Raw genomic sequence first — 24,757 nt, 5'->3', positions numbered from 1 at the left:
CTAAGAATATGTTCATAGACAACATTTTTCACCCAATACTTGAGTTACTCATTTGTCGTTTCATTTTATTATTAGATTCAGATCCCTGCTCAGACAGAAGATACACACTGGCTCTATTTTTCTCCTGTGGAGAGACACTTTTATCATCGCCAGCATGAGGTCTGCTGCCAGGATGCTCTGGCAAAACTCAGGAAGATTTCTGATTGGTCCCTCAAACTTAGCAGCTTGGATCGGAGGACAGTTGCTTCCATTCTGTACCCTTTGTTGCGCTTGAGGCAGGCCTGCTGTCACCCGCAAGCTGTACGTGGAGAATTCCTCCCACTGCAGAAAAGGTTAATTTCATTTATTCTTAAAGTGACTCTAGACCTCTCATAATAACGGGACTCTTATACTGATGTACCTGGGTCGGTGGGGCTTATTTCTGGGTAGATTTACAATATTGAAATGTGAAGGTTGGGCTTTTTCTGTAGTTACTCTAAAGTCAGTTGGTGAGTGTAATTCACCAGTTTGGTATATGAAACAGAAAGCCATTTGTTATTCATTTGGACTTCGTATTCCAGGCAGTGACTCTAGAAATAGCAGAGTACTTGTGAAGTTGAATTTATACTTATAAGACAGCGTTTGAAAATACCCTGTATATTCTGCATACAGAGCAAGACATACATACATGTGTGCAACCTGCTGTGGTCTTGTTACCTCATCAGATGGAACATAAAAGATAGTTGTTGAAGTTCAAATGTCAGATAATATGCAAAACTAAGATCCCACTCCATGTTTTTAATCATTGTGACTTGCATCAGTAAAGTGCAAGTGATGTTGGAGTAGGAAGGGGAAATTAGTGGAAAGAGAGGAAGGAAGCAGAGGTGCCCTTTGCTTGCAAAAGAGCAGCTTTTGATCCAAGGCTATGAATGTAAAGATATCAAATCTTTTAATTTTAATTATCTTTAACTTATAGTATTCTGAGACAACTAGCCGAGCAAAGAAATAAATAGGTCTAAACCATGCAGATAGGTTTAGCCTAACTGTAGTTGGGATCCATTGACCTGTTTGGTCTTCGCTCTTGACTCAAGACTATTTGTTTACCATAAATCGAACAGTGCTGAAGAATATTTCACTGCACACACCACCAATTGAAATTCACATTTTGATCTGCAACCAACAAGTAATAGTACTGATTGATTAATCCTTTTCAACTCTGCAGATTACATGTTTCTATACTCTGCTGTGAGAAGAAATAGCATAATAGTATGGCAACTGATGTTGACTATTCATACTATCACAGCCTCGAAATACTAGCTTGTATTGGGAACAGAATATTGAAACTAACTTTTTACTGTTTAAGTTGATGCAGCAAGTTCAGGAAATGTGTCAGTGAAATAAAGCAGCTTTAATTTTAACTGAAGGGTTTTATCTGTCCTAGCAACCTATATTCAGTGGAATGTTCATGCGTAGCAACAACATAGGCACTTCAGTAAAGGAGGAGTACAGTAACAAAAAAGTAGCTCCCATAAAAAGGACCGCAGAAAAAGGATCTGTTTCTAAGCTCTTTTTGTCTGAGAGCAATAGTCCATTTTTACAACAAATGGTTGAAATTACATGTGGGTATCCTTTTACTTCTGTGTCCATGACACAGTGCTAGAGCTTCTGAATAATAGAAACAATGAACCCATCGTCTCTGTCAGGTTAGCAAGCTAGTTCACGGTTGCTTTTCTATCCTGCCCTCTGTGAAGCTGGGGGTCCCAGGTTGTCTTTTATCCACATAATAGCCTCTTGGTTTAGATATAGAATGACATCAGGTTTCTTTGCCTGTTGTTCAATATATATCCTTTTCCTCACAGCATGTCTTTTAGAAATCAGCATTTATTTTTTATTTTACAATTTGAACCTGACAGTGAACAATGCCTACTTTCTCTGTTTCTCCCACTCTGGTCCTGTATTGAGCCTGGGGAATGTGAACATGAGAGTACTGTTGCGCTCATATCCTGCTTTTGGACTTCATAATCTGGCTGGCTCGGTGAGAACAGAATGCGAGACTAGATAGCCTTTGCTCTGGTCCAGATGGGCTCATCTTATATTCTTAGAACTCTCTGCTTCTCTGTTAGGGTGCTTCCCCCTGGAAGCCTTCTGCAGGTTTCTGTTCCTTCTCATTCCACTTTTCATCAGATTATGAGATAGCAGTGTACTGTCCACACCATTTTAATTTTTTTTTTTAAAGCAAGCAGCTGAGTTGAATGTTGTCACCATCAACAAGCCCAGACTGGAATGTTTTTAAAGTGTTTCTCCCTTTTCCATGGGCCGGCATAGCAGGTCCAGTGGAGAGTTTGGGGCTGTGTGTCAAATAATGAAGATTATTTGGCTTGGCCAATGACATCATGAGACCTTGAGCAACATGGACTGGGGGAAAAGGAGGAGACCCTTCTTCAGGGAAACAATCCCAACTGCAGTTACTTGTCCCCCTCTCCTGTAGGCTAGCAGTGCTATTCCACTATTTGTTGTGTCACTAAGGTCATGTCACTTGGTCATGTCAAGTCAGTCATTATAGTCTCTCACCACACTTTTGCATATAATGTGGATTACAAGGCATCTAGGCAAGGATTGTATCATTTTTTCTGTATATTAAATGGAATATATTTAATAAAAATATTAAATAATAGCAGTAGAACAGCATCATATTTGAATCATACCAGTTGCTAGCCCTTTCGGTTTATTATTGTTATAAAAAGTACATTCTTGAAAAGGTGGGCTTATGACCTCTGATGCATATTGAATGCCTGCACTTCATGCTTTGGGTCTCTGTTCTAGCACAATGACAATGGAGGAGCTTCTAACATCACTACAGAAAAAATGTCGAACAGAATGTGAGGAAGTCCATAGGCAACTGGTGTGTGCTTTGAATGGATTAGCTGGTATTCATATTATTAAAGGTAAAATTGGCTCATAATAGTTTGGTGTAGTTCTTATGAGTGCAGTAGCACTCATATATTTTATTTTTATTGAGAGAGAGGGGGGGAGATCTTTACTATTTGGTTAATTCAGACTAAATCCAAAGGGCTGATTTGTTTTGCCTCAGTTTCCTCTAATCAAAATATAAGCCTCTGTAATCTAGCCACTTACTAACTACGAATATCCCTTGGCTCTGAGCACCAAACTAAATTGGGCTAGCTGTGGAATCTGTTGGTTGTTTCTTAAATAGTTAAGTACCAGCCCAGGTGTTTAGGCATTTTTTTAGTAGAGTTACTGGTAAATCCTAAAGGAAAATGTGTATGTTCAGGATACTCAAGAAATGACATTTGTACTATAGCTGCAAGCAAAGCTGCAGAATTGTAAGTCTGTGGAAGGTTAGGAGGTGTAAGTCGCTGAAATATTACTTCAAGGTAGACTTGGTACACCAAGATGCAGGAAGAGAAATTTAATCAGAAATTAAGATGGCACTTGAGGAAATACTTGCATGCCTTTTTCAAGCAGTCAGAAAAGAGGAGGGCAGTTTTACAGGCCCACTCAAAAGTCTGGTGACCCAGCACACAACTCTGGATCAGCATAAGAAGTACTTGAATCTAACAGGGAATAGTGACTATATACAGTTTTATTTTATATTTCTTATCTCAAAAAATATTTTTTACAACATTTTAAAAATATGCTAACTTTATCAGTGGCTGCATACACAATTTTACTGTTTTGATCTTAATGCTACAATATGTTTGCCGGTCTGTCTCTGTCAAGCTTCCATATGTAAATAGCCAAACAATTTAATATAATACTTTACAGTAATGTTTCTAAGTGTTGGAAATAGGGAATTATTTCTGTTTGGGAACAGACATAGAAAGTGTCTGTATCTTCCATTTCCAGGGTGGGTAGAGGGTTCTCATTGCTTCTACTTCCCTGGAATGAAAAATAACGGTGGTAGTAGTAGAATTCTGTGTTTTAGCTTTGTTTTCACAGTTGGAAATTTATTTTCCAACTCCTTTTCAGTTATAATTTGTTTATTCAGCATAGATGCCTCTAATTAAAGTGCTTACTAAGAAATCCTGATGGCACTGCGTGTACGGTTGTAGGTAATTAGACATTTGAAAGACAGAAATCCCAATACTCCAGTCTGAAATATGCTAATTTTTCAGGTGAATATGCATTGGCAGCAGACATGTATCGAGAGGTGCTGCGTTCCTCTGAAGAGCACAAAGAGAAGCTCAAAACAGATTCATTGCAAGTATGTGCATAATCTCTGAAGGCACTCTTTAAACTAGTACAGAAATTTTGTGGAACTTTTTTTGCCTTTTTCTTGGCTTTTATGTCTGTTCATGAGCTAAAAGATTGATCACCTGATCAGCCATCAAGTACCAACCTCTTTTGCAAAGAGAGACCTGGTAATGTTGTCAACTTTCAAAAATCATCATTGTCACCAGGCATATATTCTGATATTTAGGAACCAGCTTATATTTTGCATCAGTTTAGTTCAATCTATCCATAAGAGGAAAACTAATTCCTCTTTGAAATAGTGTTACATCCAACTTCACATATGAATAGGCAGGTGCTATTCTGGAAGTATGGAAGACCAGGATATAAATATTGTGAACAGTAATACTCAATCTATGGTACCAGATGAACAATGTAAACAGTGAGCTAGGCCTTTCAGCTGGTGATGGTGTTGTTTTTTTAAAGCCTCACTATGGAATACCTGTGGGCACCTATAGTTCTATAAGGTACAGGAGTCAGTTTATTACACTATTACAGGAGTAGAGAACAGGATCTGGCCAGTGGACCAAGTTTAACAGTGGGACAGAGATGCCCACCAGCCAAACACATAATTTCAGAATGTTTTTGACCCTACTTGCCCACATACAGATTTTGCAGAGAGCTTTTCAAAGTACTGTACAAGACATGACACTCAGCTGTTTTTAAAATCTTTGAAGGCTGCTTACACAATTTCACGTATGTGCACTGGGGTTCGGAATGTAACCCCCACATAAATGGGGAGTCACCTGTACTGTTCTTTTTTGTATAACATGAATAAGTGTATACTGCCATAACTTTGAGATATGGGTAGAAGATTATTTACCGTATATACACGAGTATAAGCCGACCCGAATATAAGCCGAGGGACCTTATTTTACCTCAAAAACTGGGGAAACGTATTGACTCGAGTATAAGTTGGTTCACCACACCACAAACTCTCCCCCCCAGCCCCTCCCGTACCCCTGCCTACCTAGGGTGCTCCTCCACTTTTGCCACTGTCATAAATGCACTCGGGTGGGACCCTCACTTGAGTATAAGCCATGGGGGGCTTTTTCAGCATTAAAAAATGTGCTGAAAAAGTCAGCTTATACACGAGTATATACGATAGTTCTGTGTGGTAGTGTATTCATGTTTCTGTGGGGATTCTACTGCCAATTTAAACTGCTTTTTGTTCGTAATTGTCACCATACGTCAAACTTAATCACTGCTGCCTTGTGTATTGACAAACGCAGAGACTTCATTCTACGCACAACCTGATGGAGCTTCTGGCAGGAAAGCATCCTGGGATATCACCCACTTTGCGCGATAGCAGGCTTCAAGAAGAGGTGATTGTACACTGTGTGCACTTCAGTGTGTTTAGGAATACTTCCTGCAAAAGAATTTATAAAAGAATGTAATTTGTTACAGGATAGCTTTGAGGCCTCTTACAGAAATGCTTACAATCCTAAGGTCAAATGTAAGGAAATTCCATGTTTGCCATATCTTTCCAGATGCAGCTGTAGTACACTTTCAAGGTCACAACTGTCAGTAACAAGCTGCAAGAACAAATGAATAGTTTCCTTATGGAGACTGCTGTGCTTAACTTCTTCATAACCTTATCCTGGCTATTGTTGTAGAGTTAATGCAGTTCTTCTCAAACCTCCACTAACTGTGCTAGGCTATTAATAATAATAGAAAGAGTTTATGGTTGTGAAGTTGAAGCTAATTGAATTGATCGGTACTTTTAAAGGACTGCCTTTAGGAAAAGTTTGGCTGGGATAACTGAAGCTGAAAAACTAGCAAGGCAAGAATGAATACCAATAGATCAGATGTTTTGATGCTGACCAAGTAACTTTTCACAGATGATGAAAACAAGGATGTGACATTTAATGAAGAACAAACTGTAGAATTGGAACACAGAGTGGAAATTAGTGGCAATACCTTAGTATCAGTTTATTTTGCTGATGCCATTAAAACATCTAATGCTTAATATATACTAGCACTAACAAGGTGATAGACAGAATCTCTGCCCAGAGTTGAAATTCACAATGTTAAAGGTAATTATCCAGATAAGTGTTATGGGCAAAGTAATATTTCATTGTTGTCCAGAACTGGTAAGTTATGTCTGTTGTTGATGATATTCAAATAAACTTGCAATATTCCAGATAAACATGAATATCCGTTCTGATTAGAAAAGCTGTGTAAGTTTCTCTATGTTCTAGGGATAAGGGCAGTCCTGACTGAAATATGACTTTCAAAGAAAATATTCCCTATGGTTGGTTGGTCTTACTTACTGTGGGTTGCCCATAGAATCATAGAGTTGGAAGGTACCCTGAGGGTCATCTAGTCCAACCCCCCTGTGATGCAGGAATCTCAACACAAATGTCTCTTGAGTCCTTCTGTAGATTTTGTTGTAGGTAGCAGCTGTGTTCATATGTGATTCTAGCTTGGTATAGCAATTTATGTTGTGGCCTTTCTGGAGAGTGAAAGTAATTAAAAATGGCCTAACACTCTTCTAAAAAACATAGTATTCTATTTCATCTACATTCACTGATAATAATGTATCAACTATTAACTAACAATGTTGTAAGTATTTCAGTGTTTGGTGTCTTTCTCTATCATTTAAAAAACAGTGTGAGCAACTCCGTCAACATTATATGAGCAAATCAAATGCAGAAGTTTCTGAAGCCCACCAGGCTTTACAACCAGTGCTACAGACAATCCATGAACTCCAGAAGAAAGTAAGATTTTAGTAATATTTTTGACTTACTTTTTGATGATATGTGAGATATGTGGGATTTGTATACAGTGGTACCTCAGGTTAAGTACTTAATTCGTTCTGGAGGTCCGTACTTAACCTGAAATTGTTCTTAACCTGAAGCACCACTTTAGCTAATGGGGCCTCCTGCTGCCGCCGCGCTGCTGGAGCACGATTTCTGTTCTCATCCTGAAGCAAAGTACTTAACCCGAGGTAATATTTCTGGGTTAGCGGAGTCTGTAACCTGAAGCATATGTAACCTGAGGTACCACTGTATATCTCTAAAAATGTGCCCATGAAAAGATTCCCTACTGCAACAAGGTGGATCAGAAATGGAGTTCTAGAAAATTGGCCTTCAGTGGGTTATATCCAATGCTGCAGTTCCATTAATGCAACAGACTTCCACAGTGCAGGTGAATTTCTGCCCATACAACAGGACTCTCTGTGGTTCTCCTGCTCCCTGCAGCCCCACTCATGTCTTCAGAAGTCTGCTCCAGAGCAGATTTTTGTGGGTGCAGGGAGGGAGGGAGGAGAGTAAGGCAAAGTCCTGTTATGTGAATTAAAATGTGCATGCCAGTTTTAGATACAACCAATGCATTGTTCTTCCACAGAGTTTCTACGGAATAATGTATGTTCACGTTTCTCTCTGCCTCACTCCTGTCCGTAAACATTTAAGATGCATGAATTGACCTGTGAATATACAAGTTAACAGCTTCAGTACGTGCAAACGTTATAAAACTTTGGACCTGCCCAAATAAAATAGATAAAGCAAATTTTCTTTATCACAGATTTTTTCTGTTCCTCCAAGGAGCTCATTCCATCTTAGGCTAATTTACTTCACACTTGACAATGGACAAAAGAGCATGATTGGCTGAAGCTCATGGCTGATCCTTCTGAGTCTAGTCTGACACTCTGCTGCTGCACTCTACGAGACACATTGTGTGCTGGGATGATAATGAACACTGATGGCTATGTTCAGGCATAACACTGTGATGTGAAACAAACAAACAAACAAATTTCTTTCCAGTAGCACCTTAAAGACCAACTAAGTTAGTTCTTGGTATGAGCTTTCGTGTGCATGCACGAAAATTTGTTTGTTTGTTTGTTTGTTTTGAGTATGGCAGACCAACACGGCTACCTTTCTGTAACTGTGATGTGAATGAGCCTGGGGCTTGCACACAATTCCTCTTCTGCCTTGGCATGGCCACAAGGAGTTCAGAAGGTTTCACTTCCCTTTTTGCTTATCCCTGGCATCTTGTTTAATTCAAACTGACAAGTTGCTAGTTTAAAAGAAGCCAGCTCTTTCCTCCTCTTTGCATTGGAGGGGAGAGTACGAGTTTCTGAGGCTTACGTATGCTCATTCACAACACTCTAAACCAAGGTTTATTTTAACATCCAAACGCATCCACTGTGACTTCCTCAATGAATCACATTTGCATTCGTTTCTTCAAATGTAAGTTGAGCAGTCGCTTATACCAGGTGTGGAACAGCAAGATCAAGGGTATTGTCATTTCTGTAATCCTTAAACAAATAGTGTTTCACTTGGAGATGCTTTGTTTCTCTAAAACTAATAAAAAGCAGTTCTCCAGATGAGACTTGCTTTTCTCTCTAAGAAGCAAAATAACTTTAAGGCAAGAATATGTCAGTTTTTAACACGTAGCTCCTCAAGGAAGATCTTAGGAAATAATTCACTACAATAGGCCTTTCTAAGCCTCATTTTGGGGTGTAACATATGAAGAAAGGGGGGAAGTACTCATGTCATTAAAGAGATATGCTCACCTAATTGCACTGTTTCCACAGTTTCAAATATTCCTCATTTATTTTTCATTGTTAAATCTAGCTACTGATTTGTCTCTTGCTGTCTTAAATGCAACAAAAAATAAGTAAACAGAGTAAGAGAAAATACTTAAACAATTGTTTATATTTAAAAATCAGTTTTGAAATTATCTAAGATGACTGCAGTGTGTCAAAATTTACCTGGGGAAAAGCTGCTGGTCTTGTATTTAGTCACAAGAAAGTGTGTGTTTCTCAGGCATGTCTTTTTATCACACAAGATGTGGCACATGTATTTATGGGCCTATTTTCTGCACCTAGATGCGCTCCAATTCACCTTGGTGGTTGGATGTGATCCAGTCAGCAATACAATATGCTATTGATGAGGAGCTTGTTCAACGGGTGCAAAATGATCTTACTAGCAATTACAAACAACAAACTAATAAACTCTCTATGGCAGACAAGTAAGTCAGCAGCTACAAAGTAATGTTCCTTATCATAATTCTCAAGTTTTACTCAGTTTGTGACAGCTCATACACCATGCCCCAGGCACTGCTTGCTTGCAAACATCTGGGCTATCATTTAAAATTTGAAAATGCTTCAAGCGATGTATGTATCCAAATACAACTTTGGTTTTCAAAAATGTAAGTCTTCTGTTCCCTTTTATGTTGATTTAAATCTTAGTTGTGCATTAGGTGTATTTTTATGTTTGAGATAATAGTCTATGGATTCATTAATCTCTTTAGCAATTATTTTTGCTCTGGAGTGTAACATTATTTTTTAAAAAATTACATCATTTCACTCTTAAAGCACCATTTTCTAGGAATAAGTAGAATTGTATGCATATTTTAAAATATCAGCTTGGTATATTGGTGTATGCTCTACATTGACTTGCCTTTTCAGAAAACTGCAATTGTCTTGTATAGGCACATTACCTCACTTATAGGCTACTCACAGAGATCGCTCTGCATTCTGCCAAAAGTCAAAAGCAGAAATGGTTTGCAAGCTGTTAGCCACACAGCCAGTTCTGAATGTTCCCCTGATAAAAATTTGAAGTAAGGTTTGCATCCTCATGCCATTCAGCCAGAAGAAGTTGCATACAGTATATGGGCCGTGAGTCAATCCAGTGATTTCAAAATAAAGTTTTGACTTTTCCTGTTTTTGCTAGATTCCGTGACTGCAGAGGCCTTCAGTACCTGCTCACAACTCAAATGGAAGAAGTAAAGAAATTCCAGAAACGTGTGAGAGAGGCTGTGAAAAAACTGGAGGGCCCTCCTTCCAAAGAGGTTATCGAGGCTGCCACTATCTGCCATCTGCGCCCTGTGAGGTTGCCCCTAAACAAGTAGGTGTGAAAACACCTACACCTCTGTCACTGAGATTCCAATTAGCATTTCTTCTAATAATGAGACACATCCCACAACTGTGTGTGCATGGATCCTGTTGAGTTTTTAAAAACCTAAATATATTTTTCTGATTCTCATGTTATATTTCTTATTAGGCATCTCAGTGGGGTTAGTTTCCAAATCTTTTTATTAATTGAAAGAATACTGATACCAAACTTTGGAAAATTTAATTGTTTATTGATCTTCTAAATGGTTCTCTTTGTAATATCTTGTATTCCAGCTGTGTCTTCTGTAAGGCTGATGAATTGTTCACAGAATATGAGTCAAAGCTCTTCTCCCATACGTAAGTGATTTTCTCCCTTTTTGTGCACTTGTGATGAAAGCAAACTTCTTTCATTGATCAGAAAGCAGTTTCTGCTGTGACCTTCCATATCCTTTCTGGATAGAAACAAGGTTCCTTCTCTTTGAGAGCTGCTCCACCTCTTGGGAGTGTGAAACTCAGGTGAATTATGTTCTCTTTCACTGTGTTCTTGTGAGGAGAATTGGTATAAGTTTTAAAATAAGGTCACTATATCAAGCACTGTAGCGTTTGTTTGCCTATTATCTTTGATTTCATTAAGATTCATACGGACTTCAGATATGATGACTACTCTAATTCTTCTACATTATTTAAGTGTAAAGGGACAGATGGCAATCTTTGAAGAAATGATAGAAGATGAAGACGGTCTGGTTGATGACCGCTTACCTACCACAAGCAGAGGTCTCTGGGCAGCAAGTGAAACTGAGCGCTCTTTGAAAGCTATACTGTCTTTTGCCAAAGCTCATCGAATAGATGCCAAGGCAATTGAAGAGGGCAGCATCTTCTTGGAACTTTTTGAAGCATGGAAAAAGGAATATAAGGTACAACAGTCAGAAGAAATCATGGTGAAAAGTTCAGAACATAAGGAGCATTTTGAGTTGCTTGGTTGATAGGCATCTAGACAACTCATGCGTAACAGTCATAGTGATTGATTTATTTGTAAACCTCCTTTCCACAAAAACATGCTTAAAGCTGCTTACAAGAATTATAATGACAAGAGTCATAAAACAGCAATATATAATGGTGGTGCTGTGGTCTAAACCACTGAGCCTCTTGGGCTGGCTGATCGGAAGGTTGGCGGTTCGAATCTGTGCGACGGGGTGAGCTCCCATTGCTCTGTCTCAGCTTCTCCCAACCTAGCAGTTCCAAAGCATACCATCCAGGGGTCCTTTACCTTTGCCTTTTACCTAACAGATAATCATTTCATACAATGATAATTCATTCAATAAAGAATAAGGATGGTAATAATACATAGCACATACAACCACAACATTTCATCTGTGTGATCAGTATGTATATTCTTATCGCTGTGTTAGGCAATTGTCACAGGCCACCATGACCCCTTGCATTTCATAATCTTTTGATTTCACTGTTCACAGTTGTTTTCTTTTGGGTGGGTGGAGATGCACATAATGTAAATGGTCTCAGTGCGCAAATACGTAACCAAATATGTTGGGTAACATATACTCAAAAGGTTCTGCTCTGAATAATGAAAGGGTATGCCACAACAAAATGGTTAATGTACCACAGAGCTCTTTGTTATAGATGTTCCCAAAGCAGTTTTCTCTAAACTAAAAGGCTTGTTTTGAAATGCCATTCCCAGCTCTTCATTGCTCATGTCTCAACCCTTAAGTGCTGGATGGAGGCTTTGTCATACAGGCAGTTAAATTACTGGTGCTAATCAGCCATTTATGACATTAATGTCCTTCTAGTGTTGCTAGTGGGGAACAAATTGTCTCTTCACATATGGTTGCTTTGAGGACACATATGGAGACCTGTTACCAGTGACAAAAAAAGGCTGTGCATTTGTATCTTCCATCTGTCCAGTACTAGTAAACTTTCAATTGGCTATGTAGTCTCTGCAGTACTGTACCTGGTAACTCTACCAAGGCCTCGTATTCTGTGCTGCATGGCAGCAGCATTTAAAAACTGAAAATTGATTCCTGTGAAGGCATTTTTAAGTTGATATAGTTCTTTATTCCTCAAACTATAGCTGTTGGCTAAGAGAATGAATTGTAAACTAGGAAGCTGTAGGTTAAGTCTCATTTTAGGCAGAAATTAAGTAGTCTTTAGGCAAGAGGTAGTGTCACAGCATTGGATCCGTAGCTGCAGTTTGGGGATGATAATAATACAGGCTTACTTCCCTAGGTCATTGTAATGATATATACATGATATATGTGGTAAGAGTACTGTACCTTTAAAATATTGACTTAAATTTTCTCTAGTTTGGCTATGTTTCAAGTTATTTTGTGAAAGCAGGCTTTTTATTCTGTCTTTGGACCCTTTAAAAGGAATAACAACCAGGAATTGTGCATACTGAAGTGTGCTTAGTTTTGCGAAAATAGCTGGTTTTCCCACTCATAGCTATCACAGAATTTCTAGTTTACTGTAACTTTCTTCTGTGTACCTGTGTGGGTGGGTATGCATATGTTTTGCACTACAAAGTACAGTAATTTTACAGTGCAAAGCTGTAATTTTCCATTAGATTTTTTTCTGTTGGTGTTATTTTGAAATCCTTAGTGCTGGGACACAGAATTATTTGTTAACCATAGCCTACCGTGCTGCTGCTGATTATCTTTTTATTTTCCCTTCAGCTGCTTCATGAATATTGGATGGTCCTCCGAGATCACGTGTCTGCCATTGATGAGCTTGCCATGGCTACAGAACGATTTAGAGTGCGTCATCCGGAAGAGCCAAAACCCAACCACCCTGTTCTTCACATAATTGAGCCGCATGAGGTGACAAGATTGCATTGTATCCGAAATACAGTAGTGCTGATTAAGCCACCATTTGGGACTGCTGCTTGCCACTAAACAGGACTTTAAAACCTCAGTCCTGCTGTTTGTTGAATGTTCTTTTTGTAGCATCTCTTCATTGTTTTGGGACTAGATATAACTTGCACACCAGGATTATATGTTTATTGTATTATATCTAGAGATTGCCTTAATGATCACTGAATGGTTACATTTCTTTTCTAGGTAGAACAAAATCGAGTGAAACTCCTGAACGACAAAGCAGTTGCCAAATCACAGCTTCAGAAGAAACTGGGCCAGCTCCTCTACCTCACTAATTTGGAAAAGGTAAGGTTGACTTGCACCATTTCCAAATTACATTCATGTGTAACTCTCTATTACCTTGTAGATAGGATTTTCTCTTGAATCTTCCCTCGTATTGTTTGAATATCTAAAAGAAAGAAATGAGGGAACAGGGATTCCTACTTTGCATTGGCATTATCCTCAAAGAGATTCTTGGAGCCGAGACAAGAAAAGCTGTGCTGAGGTTCTGCAGATTTTACCTCATTCTTTCAAGTATGTCCAGTATGGATATAAAGGGAACAGGATAGACTCAAAACTATGACTCCTTAAATAGCTGTAGATACCTGTTGCAGATGTTTGTATAGCTATGTCAAGATGCAGGATACCTTCCAGACTGTGCTTCATAGCTCTAAATAATACAGTGGACCCTCCGGACACAAACTTAATTTGTTCCGGGTGTCTGTTCGCACCCCGAAAATTACTTAAGTAGATGCACCATTTCTGTGCACGCGTGCGGCGCAGTTAAGCACTTCTGTGCATGTGTGAGGCACACAGAGTGCTTCTGTGCATGCGCAAGGTGCGTAGAGCGCTTCTGCACATGTGCGTGCAGCAAAACCCGGAAGTATACACTTCCGGGTTTGCCGCGTTCACAATCCGAAAGTTACGTTACCCGAAGGTAATATAACCCGAGCGTCCACTGTATACAAGTTGCTAACCTTCACATAATTGGGACTTTCTGCTGATTTGAATCACTGCAAACTGCGCTAATTAAACAAAAGGAAAAATCTCATTCTTCCTTAAATGCCAGCTTTGTAATTTTTAGATCATAGTTATGAGAACTATGCAAGCCATTTTTTGCACAAAATGAATTCATTCTCTCCCTCTCTTATATACATGAACTTACCATACTACATAGCTAGCTAATTCTCAGGGAAGTTTCAAAACCAGTTTGAAATACTGACGCAGGCTGTTGCCTAAATGATAAAAAAGACAGAAGTCCCACTGGGCTTGTACAAGCTCTTGGACACACCTAAAATTGTCTGGATTGTGTTTTAAAATCATGACTCAGAATTACCCCCGCCCCCCGTTTGCCTCTTGGAAGTTTTCCATGGAGTTGTTTGCATTCATCAACCATAGTGCTTTAAACAATTCTTTTTAAGCAATATCTCTCATAGAAATCCTAAAGCGGATCACTGAATCTCAGACAGCATTTTCTCTCTTAGTTTTATAACTCCTGAAAAATACTGGCTTGAATCCAAATATGCCCTTCTGGTTACAGAAGGGCTGTTGACCGAGAGAGAGAGAGAGAGAGAGAGAGAGAGAGAGAGAGAGAGCATAGCATGAGAAAGTAACCCCAATTCAGGAAAGATTTTTCTTTTTGCACAAGTTTATTAATGGAGTTTGTATGCTACAGCTTGTATTGTATGTTTCTTATACTGTAATAATGTAATCCCAAGTAAATTGTGGTACTGCACTGCAAGATGTCTTCCACAAGCTTGCACAAGAACACCTGGATAGCACTAACACACACATGAGTCTTTGAATCCAAGCTATTGCTTTTATTTTTCCAGGTATTGATTTATTTTTAACATACTTACAAACAGGTCCTATATAATGAATTGCCAAACTTACCAGGCTTTAAAGTTGTTCCAGCTTCAAATCATTTGTAAGATTACTTTAAGTATTAATTTACTTTTACTCGCTCACCCAAAATGTTTTCTTTAATACTTCCATAGTCTCAGGATAAAACAACTGGAGGAGTGAATCCAGAGCCATGTCCAATTTGTGCACGGCAACTGGGAAAACAGGTAAGAAGTTCACCTATGGATTTTTCTGTAGAGGATCTTAAGATTTCATATTTTTAAAGTTAGTGCCAACCAAACTTCCCTGGGGAGAGCACTCCACAGAGAACCACCACAAAAAAGGCCCGTTCTTGTGTTGCCACCCTCTGGACTTCTTTCGGAAGAGACACCTGACAGGGTCCAGATTGGTTTAAGTTGTGTTTTTATGCTCTATTTGTAATTATATCCATTTCACTAACTCCTTGTTTTTTACCTTTCTTTTGACCTTATAATCAAAAGCTCCTTGTGTGTGTGTAGGTAGGTAGGTAGGTAGGTAGGTAGATAGGTAGATAGATAGATAGATAGATAGATAGATAGATAGATAGATATGGATGTAGATAGAGATACAGATACAGTGGTGCCTTGGTTGTCAAACTTAATACATTCCAGCAGTCTGTTTGACTCCCAGAATGGTTCAGAAACTAAGGTGTGGCTTCTGATTGGCTGCAGGAGCTTCCTGCACTCAATCAAAAGCCGCAGAAGCTGTGTTGGATGTTTGGCTTCCAAAAAACGTTTGCAAACCGGAACACTCACTTCCGGGTTTGTGGCATTCGGGAGCTGATTTGTTCGGTAGCCAAGCCGTTTGACAACCAAAGTAGAACTGTATATAGATTTATAGAGATAGATAGAGAGATATGAGAGATTTTTCTGATTATTCCAGAGATCAGTATACAGTATGGGGTAGCAACATCACTAATGGCTCCTTCCCTGATTCATGCCTTTAGTATCCTTAAGTAATGTGTACATATTAATTGCAACCAGCATTGTAGATGGATTTCTTCATGGAATTTAAATTCGAATGTTTAAAAATTACAAATTTCTACTTAGTTCTAATGCATTGTCATGTTTGCATGTGAACTCCAACATCACATATGTCTTTGCACTTACTTGCTGTTATTTCTCCCTCTAGTGGGCAGTGTTGACATGTGGACATTGCTTCTGCAATGAGTGTATAGCTATTATTATAGAACAGTACAGTGTTGGCACCCGCAGAAGTTCAATCAAGTGTGCCATCTGCAGACAAACAACATCACATAAAGAAATCTCCTATGTCTTCACTGCAGAGGCAGCAAACCAAGAAGATGATATACCTGTGAAGGTAAACTGTCATACAGATGGGAACTTTTTATATTGATACAAGTTTCTAATCATCCTGTAAGAGTATTTACATTTTTCTTACTTGGAAGAAAGTTTAGATGCCATGCTGACTGGCAACAAACCTAGATTTTTAGGAGGGAAACCAAATGACTGATTTTTAATGTTTTAGTATGATTATGTTTGAACTGAGTTTTCTGTAAACCACCCAAGGACTTCAAACTTTCAACAAATGTTCTGAATAAATAAATGGCAGCCGTCTGTTTTTTTAAAAAAACAACCCTTTTAATCACTGAGATTTTATTTATGGGCAGTTGGAACTTGCTGGTAGTTGAATTTGATTTTGTGAAGTTTATAGTTCTTTAGATAGCAGAACATACTGATTAATCTGTTGATATTTATAGTGCCAAGCCCCAAATACCCTCCAACCATCAACCAGCCATTGGGCTGAATGGATTTCAATATACACACCCAATGCCTACACCAAAACCTTCTTACATCTGTAGTCATTAAAAGTTGTGGTCTCATTTAATCCCAGTACTGCTGTCCTGTGTCTTATTCTGTGTTACTTTACGTGTGCCCACTCCACTCACACCTTGTGCTCCACTGCACCTCAGTCCGCAACTAATTACTTTTAATTAAAAAAAAAAATCACATGGAGGAACTTCTATTTGAATAACATTTTTGCGAAATGCTTACAATGTTTATACATAACTTTTAAAAATAGGATAGATTTCTTTATGGAAATCATTTATGGCAAATTTCACTGTATATATTTATGTAAACAAACATATCAACACACAGTGTTACTGAATGACTTTAATCAGATGTGAACTATATAAAGGAAACATAATCTTCAATTTCTTCTTTTTCAAAGGGAAGTCACTCCACCAAAGTGGAAGCTGTGGTCAGGACTCTAAAGAAAATCCAGTTCAAAGATCCAGGAGCCAAATCCCTAGTTTTCTCAACGGTATATCTAAAAGTTTTAATAATTAAAACGTACATTATTCAAAAGGTGGTATATAGCTAGATTGTTTATTTCATACATTTTGTTTACTGCTCAATTGTAAATGCACACACACAAACCTCAAAGCTGTTTGGATTGGGTGATGGTATAGCTAATGAAGATAATTTTAAGTTAAGATGAAATTAGGATACATGGGAAAGTGTATCTTCTAGTTTTCTTCCCACCTATTTTAGATGCTGGGTGCTCTGATAAGTACCATCTTGTTTGTAATATGGAAATATCTTTTTTATTTTATAGTGGCAAGATGTGCTCGATATCATTGCAAAAGCGCTATATGATAATAGCATGGAGTTTGCTCAAATCAATGGAATTAACAAATTTCAGGTATGTTTCTTCAACTGCTCACTGATTGTAATCTAATCCTTTGCTTTGTCTTGAGAGTATCATTATGAGGATTTCAGAGGACAGACGTCTGCCGGAATATATTGAGACAGGATTCACCTAACAAGTCCCATTAGCAGAAGCCCTGCTCAAGGGTTTCTGCTTGCACAGTGGAGCTTCCTCCTATGCCCCCAAAATTGGGGGGGCAGGCAAATTCCCAGGACTAGGAGGTAGGGAGAACAGGGAAGATTGTTCCATCTGGCAAGCTGAAATGCTTGTGCTGAAGGAATAATCAGAAGAATGTGACATTGTATTTGAGCTGATAGCACCTAGCACTTGCTTGGCGCAAAAATAAAAAGAATTAAACTGTCAGAGAGCTAGGCTAATTTCAGAGCTACTAGAAAGATAATGCCCACTCCCTGTTAATTGCAGCTAAGCAAGTCAAAATAACTCAGGAATGTGCATGTAAACACCCTCCCCCCAAATTGTGTCTGGACCAAGCTCCATCTGAAAAGCCCCCTCATGCCCACCTAGCACATTTAATCTCTGAGGTCATCAGAAAGAAAGGAGGCAGCAGCCAGGCAACCCTCTATCATGCCTGAATACATCTGCAGCTGTACTTCATGCCCAGGCACCCTTCCCGCATACCTGTGCTCAGGTGTAGTGCACACCTGCTCTCTCTGTCTCAACACTCTCACATCACATCTAGCCTAAGACTGTTTATTGTGTTTTAATTATTTACAGTGATTTTAATTAGTCATGTGTTTGCTTGGGGAGCCAATTTTGATTTATAACGTGGGATTAAAATTTAATCACCCATTGTTCATGTTCATTGCTGCTGTGAAGTTAACAGTGGCTAAGGGTTCCATTTCATGCAAGCTTTGAAACCCCTTCTGACTAGCTTCAGGTCCTTTGCTGCAGTGGTGATGAGCTGCTTAACCGCAGGGAAGTGAGGAGGGAAAATTATTCTTCCAGATCTGCAAGGGAAGGAATAGTTATAGTCATTGTTAACAGGAGAGAGTTATTGATGTATGTGCACCAGCCCTAAGTATTCTCGAGTTATGTGTGATCCATTACCTCTCAGGTCCACTCTGTAAAGAATTTAGGATTCAAGTGTCACTGGTCTGTCACACTTTATAGCAACTGAATTTGTTCTTAAATATACAGGGAGCTGGTGAAGTTTTGAATATTATTCTTTATTTTGCCTTTCAGGAAAATCTATCTGCATTTAAGTATGATCCCAAGATCAACATATTGTTATTGCCTCTCCATACTGGCTCGAATGGATTGAATATTATTGAGGCAACACATGTCCTCCTAGTAGAACCTATCTTGAATCCAGCACATGAGCTACAGGCCATTGGCAGAGTGCATCGCATTGGGCAAACTAAGTAAGGATCAAAACTGTTTTGGGCTCACCTAACTGCCACTGAATGCAGTGTATGTATAACCACTCTGAGGTTTTCTACAGTTAAGTGGTATATAAATTCTATGAAATAAATTAACTAAATAAATGCAGCATTAGGATTACACATAGCTTACAGCAATAAATTGAGAGTAAGTGGCAGGTCAGTAGAAACAGGAAGTACCAGCAGAACCAACCACTTGCTAATAATCTCATAATGACATTGGCTGGTCAACACCTGTCAAAATTTCTGTAGCCAGTATTGTCCTAAAGCTACATTATAATTCTAGCATTTTCTGAAACATAAGTGGTTTATAATACACATCACATGCTTGTTGTTGGAGCTATTATAGAGTAAACAATAAAGACTATGAAGGCTGTAATCCTAAACTCCCTTTCTAGGGAGTAAGCCCATTGAACAAAGTGATCTACTGCATAAACTTGTAAGGGATATCCCTATAAGTATAACAACGTGTGCTGAATAGTCTTTTCTTTCCCGAAAAAAAAATTCAGGCCCACAATTGTTCATAGATTCTTAATCAAAGCAACAATTGAAGAAAGAATGCAGACAATGCTGAAAACTGTAGAAAGGAGGTAAGTAAAGCCTGTCTATACAATATTTCATTTTTCAAATTTGTATTCAAATTTGCAAGGGCAGCTACCCCAGACATAGAAACTGAAATCCTAGACACTTACTGCTATGTAAGTAAGTCCTAGTGAACTCAGTAGGACTTACTTCTGAGTAGATATGCATGGTGTTAGAAGCCAGAAAAAAATGTTAAGAAAAATGTATTATGGTGCAAGGGGAGGCATTATGCAAGTGATATTTCTGCAGTCACAAATGATTATGAATTTCTACACAGTACTCACAAATGCAACAAGTGGGCTTGTTGCCCAAAGAATATTGCTTTCCCCAAGCAAAATAAAGCCCTTTGAAGTATTGTGGAAATCAAACCCCTACAGCAGAAGAGTTCCCCTAAGGATCAAACATTTGAGTCCTAGGCAGTAAGTAACTGCATGCACACTTAGATATAAACTCATCCTATGGTAATGGTTCTCTTTGTCCTTTTGATTTGTATGTATTTCCAGATCTTTCATGTATGTAGAAAGCCCTATAATCAAAACTAGTGAGGTGGTTTGCCATCACATACGTTCAAACTTGACTCCTCATTGGCATTATTTTCAGGCTACTGGAACTGAAGAGCTTGGGGACATTTTTCCAAACAAAATTAAGACAGAGTGAATTTACTTTGAAATTTTGTATTGTCTGATATTCATAGTGAGCCCAGATTGTCAGGTAACATGCAAAGCAGTGTGCACAAAAATCAACGCAGGTTGTTACAGGTGGAGAACTATATACCTGTTTACCATTCACAAGCACAAATTGGCCTTTTCTGTAAGTCTGCTTTTACGATAATAGAGCAATCTAAGTTGGTTTTTTACCATCTTTTGTAGGTAACATAGCATGTTGATAACAAGGTTCTTTAAATACACAAAAGCTGTTTCAATAAAAATATAAAATTCTTTTGCATATAAAATCCTAGCAACTTTCACAACTTAATTTTGTGAACCTTGATAATGCAAAAATGACTAAAGCAAAACACTGGCTTAGAAAGAAAACAGCTCACAGCAGCTTGTCCTTGCAAACCTACTTTTGACTATTTTCTTCAGGTAAATAGACAGCTTAGTCCACCTTTAAAACCCAGTGCTGTGCTTTTGAGACTCTCCTTTTCAACCATGATCATTGCAACCTCTTTAGTAGAGCTGCCTCTTGTATTTAATGAATGTAGATGTGAGCTATATTTCTCATATTTTAAAATGTATTTTTCCCTTCTCCCCTCCGATGTTCCCTCATCCCCCAAAGCCACTCTAGTTCTTCCATGAAGCAGTCGGAGGCCTCTGTGTTAACAGTAGCTGATCTCGCAGACCTTTTCTCAGCAGAAACTGAAGAACTTGAATGAAGCAATGGATTTCATGCTCTTTTGAGACCAGAAGAGGGCCATAACCTACTTGTTTTCTAAGCAACACAACAGAAATAGCTAACTGTTCAGAGGTTCCTGTAGATGTCACTAAACACCCACCCTTATTAGGCTTCCATGAACTGATAAGTCTTTTTAACAGTTTCCACTAAGTTATGTGGTTGTGGATTTCTCCAGCACATTTCTGTTAAGAAGAAAACTTGCACTTTACACAAGCACTACATTAAGTATAGCTTTGCACTTCCAAAGAACATGAACACCCCAGTACAGCTTTTGTTTTGTGATTTTCTTTTTTTAATGTATGACTAGTTGTGCCAGAAAATGGATGGGGATTCACATGCCATTGAAAGCAAGGAGTATGGGTATATAGTATCCATACTCTGATGTACATCTGAGTTATCCCTGACATTCCTAAACCAACATGAGACTTGTTTGCTCAAGGTGTTTGACTAGACATTGAGGAAAGAAAGCTTTGCATGGCAGAAAAGAGTGTGAAAATCATGAAGCAATTCTTTTGCCTTCATTTTATTCCTAGAATTAATTACTAAAATAAGTTAGTGAGTAAGCAAATCTTTTTTCAGAAAGGGCTTCTAGCGGTGCTGACATATTATCATGCAAGTTTTACCAGTTAATCCTAGCTACTTATTTTTAGACACCACTTTGGCATTTGTAATCATTTTCTAGTTATTTATGCTGTGATATTATGTTATAGAAATCTGAAAATAATTTGCTTGTTTATATTTAAATGTTTGCTGTTAATGTCTGCTCTTCTCTTGATAAATTATGTCTTTTGTATGATCTTTTGTCTTGAAATAATAGCTGAAAACATCTGTTTGATAGATTTTTAAACATTCTTACATTCTTGTTTAAATTTTGGATTCTTGTATCCTATTAAACTGGTAAAGCTTCCTCTTGTGTAGCTCACTTGATATCTATTAATCAGTTTAGCAGCTTATCAGAATTACATCACAGGGCAAATGTTAATGCTAACAGATGTGTTTTCAACACTGAAAAATTAAATTGTTGAAACACTGAGATTCAATAAGAGCTTCGTGGAGAAGACAAATACTCCTGTTAAGAGGGAATTTTTCATAGTATGTCTTCACATGGGAATGCATATTAGAAGTAACATCCTCCTGGCTTGCTTGGGCCATCACTTTCAAGTACACCTCTCAAATGGGTATTTTGCATACTCATCTTCCTGCAGCATCTGAGCTACCATCAATCACAACTGTCTTTTGGAGTGTGTGGGAGGTGTTTGTGTGTCCTTAATCTTTACTCATCATTTGCTACCTTGGAGGTCTCTTATTAAGCAGAAAGATGGTTGAAGTGGAACCCACATGTGGAAGGAATAATATTTTTACACAGGGCTCAATTCCAACTTCATTTCCCTGCAAATAGCGCTTAACTTCAGTCCTGGGGACCAAATACAACTCTCCAAGTCTCATTGGCTGGCTCTTCAAGGTCTCTCCACACAACACAAGTACATTCTGGCCACACCCCTTGAGTGTTTTTACTTGCTGGTATGCATATCTTTGAGCTGCCTTTTGCTTGCCGTGGATGGAGGATAGAAAGAGGTGTGTGAGTGTGTGTACTGCACAAAGTTAAAATTTGCATGCATTGCTACACCTACTTTTGCATTTGGACCCATTCATCACTCTCATGTCCTTCCCCCCACCCCAAAGTGATTGTGGTCCTTGAACTAAAAAAGGTTCTCCACCCCTGACCTAACCAAAACCAACATACCATCGCAGAATACTGTGATAGCATATGAACCTATCCTGAAAATTCTTAACATTGGTTCCATGGAACTGGGGTTTGTTAGGAAAGTGGAGATGAATCATCATTTAGCCATGCCCTTTCTCTAGAAACAGTGTTAGCAGGGATTATTGGGAATGCCCAAAGATTGAGAGCAGGGTCCCAGAACAGACATAATTGAGGTGGGTGCTGTGTTTATCAGCTATATGAGTTTGTTTGTTTTTGTATGGAGCTGTTAGGCTTAGGAATCTTGATTACTCTTATGTTAGCCACCCCTGTAGAATAGATTCTGGTGATTGATCTGCTCTTTTAAATTTACAGATGTTACCGTATTTTTCGCACCATAGGGCGCACCAGACCATAGGGCGCACCCAGTTTTTTGGGGGGGAAATAAAGGGGGAAAATTATTTCCCCCCCAGGCGCGGGGCTGGGGCGGGGGAAGCTCGAGCTTCCCCCGACCCCAGCCCCCAAACAGGCAGCTCTCTGCAAGCCGTGGGAGCGCTCCCACTGCTTGCGGAGAGGTCCGCGAAGCCTGGACGTGCTGATCTCGGCGCGCGCAGGCTTCGGCATGCTGGCAACTCTCTGCAAGCAGCGGGACCGCTCCCGCTGTTTGCGGAGAGGTCCGCGAAGCCTGGGCGCGCTGATCTCAGCGCGCGCAGGCTTCGGCATGCTGGCAACTCTCCGCAAGCAGCGGGAGCGCTCCCGCTGTTTGCGGAGAGGTCCGCGAAGCCTGGGCGCGCTGATCTCAGCGCGCGCAGGCTTCGGCATGCTGGCAACTCTCCGCAAGCAGCGGGAGCGCTCCCGCTGTTTGCGGAGAGGTCCGCGAAGCCTGGGCGCGCTGATCTCAGCGCGCGCAGGCTTCTGCATGCTGGCAACTCTCCGCAAGCAGCGGGACCGCTCCCGCTGTTTGCGGAGAGGTCCGCGAAGCCTGGGCGCGCTGATCTCAGCGCGCACAGGCTTCGGCATGCTGGCAACTCTCCGCAAGCAGCGGGAGCGCTCCCGCTGTTTGCGGAGAGGTCCGCGAAGCCTGGGCGCGCTGATCTCAGCGCGCGCAGGCTTCTGCATGCTGGCAACTCTCCGCAAGCAGCGGGAGCGCTCCCGCTGTTTGCGGAGAGGTCCGCGAAGCCTGGGCGCGCTGATCTCAGCGCGCGCAGGCTTCCGCATGCTGGCAACTCTCCGCAAGCAGCGGGAGCGCTCTCACTGCTTGCGGAGAGGTCCGCGAAGCCTGGACGCGCTGAGTTCAGCGCGCACAGGCTTCGGCATGCAGGCAACTCTCCGCAAGCAGCGGGAGCGCTCCCGCTGTTTGCGGAGAGGTCCGCGAAGCCTGGGCGCGCTGATCTCAGCGCGCGCAGGCTTCCGCATGCTGGCAACTCTCCGCAAGCAGCGGGAGCGCTCTCACTGCTTGCGGAGAGGTCCGCGAAGCCTGGACGCGCTGAGTTCAGCGCGCACAGGCTTCGGCATGCAGGCAAGTCTCCGCAAGCAGCGGGAGCCCAGCGCTGGGCTCCCGCTGCTTGCAGAGAGGTGTGCGAAGCCTGGAGAGCGTGAGGGGTCGGTGCGCACCAACCTCTCTCACTCTCCAGGCTTCAGCGAAAGCCTGCATTCGCACCATAGGACGCACACACATTTCCCCTTCATTTTTGGAGGGGAAAAAGTGCGTCCTATGGTGCGAAAAATACGGTATTTGTCTGTATTTAGTATCTTATTATTTTATTAAATATTGCAGATTGTGATTCTTCCCTTGTAAAATGGGGATAAGTTACTTAAGGATGTAATCATATACCTATCTAAGAGAAAGCCCCATTGAACTCAATGGCTTCTGAGTACACAAGTAAAGGATTGTGCTGTAACGCATGGGTTTTCTGTGACGAAAACGCTGGATTATAAATCCATTTGGCAGATCCCATGCCACTTAATCTTTCCAAAGCAGACTTTGGGGATGTATTCTGAGTTGTTTTATGATTGTTGCCCTTGATTTAGTGCTAGTCCTCCCTGAGGCTCAGAGGCTTGGCAGTTTCCCTTAGGTTGCTAGAGCTAAAGCTTGTGCATGGATGGCATGTAAACATGGATGCCTCACTTTATTGGGGTGATGGATGTAGCTATCTTTAAGCTGCTTTAGACTTCTTTACAGATTTTT

The 24,757-nt window shown here is 40.0% G+C and overlaps 1 protein-coding gene across 4 annotated transcripts in view; it reads left to right on the top strand.

Annotated features, from left to right (window-relative positions):
- SHPRH (SNF2 histone linker PHD RING helicase) overlaps positions 1-21,774 on the top strand; it is a 37,882-nt gene extending 16,108 nt beyond the window's left edge. For all 4 annotated transcript variants that reach the window (XM_083607565.1, XM_083607564.1, XM_083607567.1 and 1 more), the window contains 18 exons: positions 76-332; positions 2,803-2,924; positions 4,116-4,204; positions 5,463-5,555; positions 6,843-6,950; positions 9,062-9,204; positions 9,909-10,082; positions 10,364-10,426; positions 10,758-10,983; positions 12,757-12,900; positions 13,141-13,242; positions 14,934-15,005; positions 15,949-16,137; positions 17,011-17,103; positions 17,398-17,484; positions 18,694-18,872; positions 19,400-19,480; positions 20,751-21,774. In XM_083607565.1, the coding sequence (XP_083463691.1) occupies positions 76-332; positions 2,803-2,924; positions 4,116-4,204; positions 5,463-5,555; positions 6,843-6,950; positions 9,062-9,204; positions 9,909-10,082; positions 10,364-10,426; positions 10,758-10,983; positions 12,757-12,900; positions 13,141-13,242; positions 14,934-15,005; positions 15,949-16,137; positions 17,011-17,103; positions 17,398-17,484; positions 18,694-18,872; positions 19,400-19,480; positions 20,751-20,847 (2,319 nt within the window). In that variant the 3' untranslated portion in view covers positions 20,848-21,774. The remainder of the gene's footprint in view (positions 1-75; positions 333-2,802; positions 2,925-4,115; positions 4,205-5,462; positions 5,556-6,842; positions 6,951-9,061; positions 9,205-9,908; positions 10,083-10,363; positions 10,427-10,757; positions 10,984-12,756; positions 12,901-13,140; positions 13,243-14,933; positions 15,006-15,948; positions 16,138-17,010; positions 17,104-17,397; positions 17,485-18,693; positions 18,873-19,399; positions 19,481-20,750) is intronic.
- The last annotated feature ends 2,983 nt before the right edge of the window (positions 21,775-24,757 follow it).

Source organism: Podarcis filfolensis, assembly GCF_964270895.1.
Source record: "Podarcis filfolensis genome assembly, chromosome: 3".
Classification (NCBI taxonomy): Eukaryota; Metazoa; Chordata; class Lepidosauria; order Squamata; family Lacertidae; genus Podarcis; species Podarcis filfolensis.
The sequence above is the reverse complement of the archived record's forward strand: the minus strand, read 5'-3'. Positions and strand labels throughout refer to the sequence as shown.